Source organism: Zingiber officinale, chromosome 6B, assembly GCF_018446385.1.
Source record: "Zingiber officinale cultivar Zhangliang chromosome 6B, Zo_v1.1, whole genome shotgun sequence".
NCBI lineage: Eukaryota > Viridiplantae > Streptophyta > Magnoliopsida > Zingiberales > Zingiberaceae > Zingiber > Zingiber officinale.
The window spans coordinates 134,309,404-134,315,464 of NC_055996.1; the positions used below are offsets into that span (position 1 = coordinate 134,309,404).

The 6,061-nt window shown below is 43.2% G+C and overlaps 1 protein-coding gene across 1 annotated transcript; it reads left to right on the top strand.

Annotated features, from left to right (window-relative positions):
* Positions 1–1,126: 1,126 nt before the first annotated feature.
* Positions 1,127–1,546, top strand: LOC121991571. Its single transcript, XM_042545561.1, has 2 exons — positions 1,127–1,315; positions 1,376–1,546. The coding sequence occupies exons 1-2, from the start codon at positions 1,127–1,129 to the stop codon at positions 1,544–1,546; spliced, it is 360 nt and encodes a 119-aa protein (XP_042401495.1).
* Positions 1,547–6,061: the final 4,515 nt, after the last annotated feature.

Sequence of the window (6,061 nt, forward strand, 5' to 3'; positions counted from 1 at the left end):
TTCTTTCTTCTCCATTTTGTGGCCGGATTCTAGCTTGAAGAAGAAGGAGAGAAAGCTTGCATCCCTTGGAGCTTGGTTGGTTGAAAAAGTTCTTCATCCTTTGGAAGTTTTTGCTTGGCCGAAACTTGAAGGAAGAAGAAGAAGGTGCTAGGTGGTTCTCGTCTCGGAAGATCATTGCCCACACAATGTCCGAGGTTAGAAGAGGAATACGATAGAAGATCAAGAGGTCTTTGTCTTCAAAAGAAAGATATAACTAGTAATATTTTTTCGCATCATGCTAGTTTTATTTCTTTGTAAAAATACCAAATACAAGAGGCATACGATTCTAGTATTTCGAATTTGTTTTTGATATTGTGTTCTTTTGTTTTTTTCTTTTTCTTGTGATTTGATTGTTCTTTTCGGTTGACCTAAAGTTATTTAAGGAAATTAAATATTAACTTTCCTTAAAAGGCTTTGTCTAGTCGGTGGTGGTTGTTCCCATATCAAGAAGGTCATGTGCCTCGCCACGTCAGTACTGGGAGCTAATTTTGGAAACTAATATTTAATGAAATTAATAACCTACGTGATTTGGATCGAACGTGTTAAGTTCCGCAGGAGATCCGAGTCTAAACCTAAAAGAACAAAGAAATTAAACTTAGGATCAAACGTGTTAAGTTCCGCAGGCGATCCGAGTTTAATTTAAAAGAACACATGGTAGCTAGGAAAAGGTTCAGATCTTTGTACAAAATTTTTGTACAGTGGAACCATTAGATTTTCCGAGTAGAAACCAACACGAAGGTTCATGTTCGTTGTTGTGGACTACTTTTCAAAATGGGTGGAGGTTGAGCCCCTAGCAAAGATAAGTGAGTAGATGGTCATCAAGTTCATATTGCAGAACATCCTCTATCGGTTCGACATCCCCTGCAGACTCGTCTAGGATAACAGGAGGTAGTTCGCGGGTCAAAAGCTCAAGGAGTGGTGCGATGGCTATGGCATTCAGCAAGCCTTCACCTCAGTCGCCTACCCCCAGAGCAACGGCCAGGCGAAGGTCACAAACTGGGAGATTCTCAAAGGCTTATAAACTTGGCTCGACCACGCAGGAGGTAGCTGGGTCGACGAGCTCTCAAGTATCTTGTGGGCGCTTCGCATGACTCCAAAAGAGGCGACCGACGTAACACCATTCCAGCTGATATACGGAGGAGAAGCGGTGGTTCCTGTAGAGGTTGAAGTAGAATCCGACCCGATGCGACTCTACGACGAGGCAAATGGCGAGCGAAGGTTAATGGAGCTCGACTTGGTGGATGAAACGCAGGATAAAGTGGTCGTTCAGCTAATGGTTTACTGACAACGGATGAGGCAGAACTACAATAGGTGGGTGATCCCTAGATCCTTCTAGGTCGGTGATATGGTGTGGAAGAAAATCAAGTCAGTCGGCAACGTCACCAAACTTGAGGCACCATGGGTGGGACCTTACAAGGTCGTACAGAAACTCCACTCGGGGGCCTATTACTTGGAAAATGAAAACGAGAGACGACTCAAGCAGTCGTGGAGCGCAAATCATCTCTAATCCTACATACTCGGGTGAGAGGTGCGTGAGCAAATATAAATGTATGTGTATATGCCTTCTGGATGCAGGGCCAATATGAATAAAAACTAAGCTTCCCAGACTCTTTGGCCAACCAGGCCAAGTTAAAAGTCGAGCGGCAACTATAACCCTTGTCTCCATCAGCGATCGAGCGACGACCTTAAACCCCTATCGTCATCAATGGTCGAGCGGCGACCTTAAACCCCTGTCATCATCAACGGTCGAGCGACGACCTTAAACCCCTATCTCCATCAACGGTCGAGCGACGACCTTCAACCCCTGTCTCCATCAACGGTCGAGTGGTGACCTTAAACCCCTGTCTCCGTTAACGGTCAAGCGGCGACCTTAAACCCCTGTCTCCGTCAACAGTCGAGCGGCGACCTTAAACCCCTGTCTCCATTAACGGTCTAGCGGCGACCTTAAACCCCTGTTTCCGTCAACGGTCGAGCAGCGACCTTAAACCCCTATCTTCGTCAGCGGTCGAGCGACGACCTTATACCTCTATCTTCATCAACAGTCGAACGGCGACCTTAAACCCCTGTCTTCGTCAGCTATCAAGCGACGACCTTAAACCCCTGTCTACGCTATATCGATCAAGCGACGACCTTAAAAACAAAACGGATCGATCGGCTAAGTAGATAAGCCATTGCCGATCGGAAAAATCACGAGGCCACACGAGTTTACGCGACGCTTGAAAAACGAGTCGAAAAATTAAAATACTAGAAGAAAATAATGGTTTGTCGGACGGGCAAGCATTCATTGAAACTTTAATTTTTTTACAGAGGCAGAACTCTTAACGGGCTCACTTCATATAATCTAAGACATCATCTGGCAGCAACTCGGTCAACTTATCTCTACTGATGACCTTACTTGTCAGAGCGGCGGGGAGGTAGCCGTCTTCCCTGAGTTGGTTGAGCGTCCCGTCGATCACAAGGTCAAACAGACAAAGAGCCCGATCGATGACTTTGTCATTAAAAGCATCCGAGCATATGTAGGCTTGCTTCATAAGATCAAATCTACTCGATTCAGCTCCCTGATAAGTCTCTAAGGCCGCTCGGGAGGCCTCCAGCTCTTCCTTCAGCTTGGTCAGCTCTTCATCTTTAGCATCGAGCTGGGCCTTCACTGCAGTCTACTCAGCTGATCGTCCGTCTCGCTCGGCCTTCAGCACGGCTTCAACCTCCTTCAAGTTCTAGGTCAACACCCGAAACTCTTTGTTTTTTATCTCCATATATTCAATAGCCCGGAGTTTCATAGTGTTGGACGAATGAATTTTTGATTCAAAGGTGTTGGCCTATTTATTAAGCCGAGCTAATTGGGTGGCTTGCTCCGCGTTTTTTCCCTTCTCCGCTTCCAGCTGCTCAGCGCTCTTAGCCAAATCGGCTCTTAGTTGAGCCACCTCAATACTCATCTACTCCAATTGTGCCTGGGAAGCAAATGATTGGCCGCTCGGCGCATGCAGCTACTTGACTTCTTGCTCTAAAAATGTCAACCTTTGACACATGGCTAGACTCTCCATCCAATACTGCGAGGAATCATGAAATTATAAGCATTGATCGGAGATACATTAAGAATATACAAAACACTTACCCCAGTGGACATCTGGGTATGGTTGTCCGCAAGCGCCCCCAAAGGCATGACTGTCACACGGGCTCGTGCGTCCGCCCATATTTGTGCGAGCAACCCCTGAATGATTATCTGGTGCTCGAGGGATCGGGATTCAGCATCGTCTGACTCACGTCATTCCTCAGTCGGAAGATGGATAACCGTCGTTATGTGGCACTGGCTACTCGGGGCTGATTGGGCCGAGGTCGCTCTGTCAGATGTTCGAGATGTTGACGCCGGCCGAATACCAGACTTTTGAATCTTCGGCGGTGGTGGCATAAAAGTAACTGGCAGAGCGCAAATAGTTCCCTAAGGCAGACCGGACAAGGATGGTGTCCGATCCAATGACGAAGGGGAACGGTCGCCGTGGCGGGGGCTGGCGTCAAGGCTTCAACCTGTTCGGCGAAAGGAAGGCGCGGGCTAGTCCTGGTGGGGGTCCGCACCAAATCACGATGTCGCCTCCGCCCGATGCCTCTTGCAGCTTATCAATGGTTCCTCGGAAGAGGCCGAGTCTGATGTCCTCTCAATCGGAATCACCGGCAGTCATGCGGAGGGAGGATTCGATACACCAACCGCTCCATCGCTAAGCGTCCGGCTGGCTATTCCTTCGCTCACTAAGGGTAGCACTCCCTCGGTCTCTCCAAGAGGGTCTTCTTGTGAATCGATTGGCTGCACACCTCGACTCTCCAACTCAGCCATGACCACTGCATTGATCTCAGCATCCGCGAGCTTGGCTTTGCCGGCCAGACATGCACGCAACATGACTTGGGCTGCAAAAGAAAAGGAAAAGTCAGTTAGATTCAAAAGTTATAACCAAGCAGGAGCGTACCTAGGCTAGACGGAAGCTTCGTGCGGATCCAGCTCAAACCGAACATGTAGAGGACCCCCTCGTGCAACAATTTGTGAATATGATACTTTTGCCCGACCAATTGTGACGCTGCATGGAGGTAGTCTGAGCGGCTCTTGTATTTCTTGAGCTCTGGAGGATTCGGCACCTCTAATTGCTAGTCGGTCGGGAAATCGGGACGATCGAGGAATTTAACAAAAAAAAAGTAGTACTCCCTCCAATGTTTATTGGAGGATGACATCTTATCGAAAAAGACCATGTCCACTCGGGCTTGGAATAAGAAGGTCCCCGGCTTGAACAATTTGGAATAATAAAAATAATGGAAGAGCCGAGGAATAAGGGGAATGTCGTGCAGGCGGAATATAACAACGACCCACACAGCAGTCGAAAGGAGTTTGACACTGTTAGAGTGTATACTAAAAGTCTAACTTTTGTATAAATATTTATTTAGAAATAAAGAATCACAATGGTCAAATATCTACATTTATTTGTTAAATGTAATTTTGTTCAATTAATTTATATAGTAGACAACATGGTGTGTGGTGTCACACACAGAAGATCATGTTGACGGTTTTTTATAAATTATAAACAGTTGCTCGCGACTAAAATGGAAAGGAACAAACCATTGAAGTAGTCGAAGTGTAATTAAGTATTAGTTTATCTTAACTAATAAATTACACTGATACACTCTAAGTGTATTGAGTATGACCATTTTAGGTAAGTTCATTTTGTACTGACTTTATAAAAGAACTAGACCTTAGTTATTATGGAAGTGTGTGCTCTTAATCCTAATATAATAACAAACACATATATTTAGTATTTATTTCTTTGACTTATCAATGGGTGAGATTTAGCTCGATAAATCAATAAGCCCAATACGTTGGGAAATGATATTATTTATAGTGTGTGTTGTTGATTATAGAAGGAAACTGTATCCTAGTAATCTAGGTTGAAAATGACCCCAAGAGGAGCTTATAAGGATTGTCATGTTAAACCCTATAGGTGGACTTAGTCCGACATGACGATAAGGTTGAGTGGTACTACTTTTGGACTAAGATATTAATTAAGTGAGTTGTCAGTAACTCATTTAATTAGTGGACATTCATTATCTTAAACGCAGGGAGACTAACACACTCATAATAAGAAGGAGCCCAAAACGTAATTTGGGATTGGTGCGGTAGTTCAATAATAATTCTTTAGTGGAATGAATTATTATTGATAAAATTAAGTTGTGTGTTCAGGGCGAACACGGGAAGCTTAATTTCATCGGGAGACCAAAATCAATTCCTCCTCTCGGCCCCTATCGTAGCCTCTTGTATATAGAGATTTATACCCACCACATACCCACTCCTTACCCAACCCAAGGGGGTTGGCTAAGCTAGCTTGGAACTCAAGCTAGGGCAGGCCAAGACCAAGTGGTTGAGCCAAGTTGGTGGTCGGCCAATGCTTGGAGTCCAAGCGTGATCTGGCCGGCCACATCACATTAAAAGGGATTTTATTTATAAATTTTTATTATTTTATTTATAAATTTTTCTTATGTGGATTCCATGGTTTTAAAAGAGAGTTTAAAATTTAAATCTTTCCTTTTATAGCTTTCTACAAAAGATTAAGTTAAGATTTGAAATCTTTCCTTATTTGTAGATTGAAAGGTAGATTTTAATTTTGAGAAAACTTTCCTTTTTTAACCATGTTCATGATTTAAAAGAGAGTTTAAAAATTAAATATTCTCTTTTATAAGTTTCTACAAAAGATTAAGAAAAGATTTGATATCTTTCCTTATTTGTAGATTGAAAGGAGGTTTTAATTTTTAGAGATAACTTTCTTTCTGGAAATTATCTACATGTTTAAAAGAAAGATTTTAAAAATTTTCCTTTTACAAACCACCATGAAGGGAAAAATTATTAGAGAAATTTTTTATAAATTTCCGGAAACAAATTAGGAAGTTTTAATTCTTGTGAATTAAAACTTTCCTTGATGGAGAATTTTAAGTGGTCGACCATATGATTTAAGAAAAGGTTTTTAATTTTAATTAATTAAATTTTCCTTTT

Coding starts and splice junctions, on each gene's coding strand:
- LOC121991571 (XM_042545561.1), top strand. CDS start 1,127: ATGACTCCAAAAGAGGCGACCGACGTAACACCATTCCAGCTGATATAC. Junction 1,316..1,375: donor AAGTGGTCGTTCAGCTAATG/GTTTACTGACAA, acceptor AGATCCTTCTAG/GTCGGTGATATGGTGTGGAA.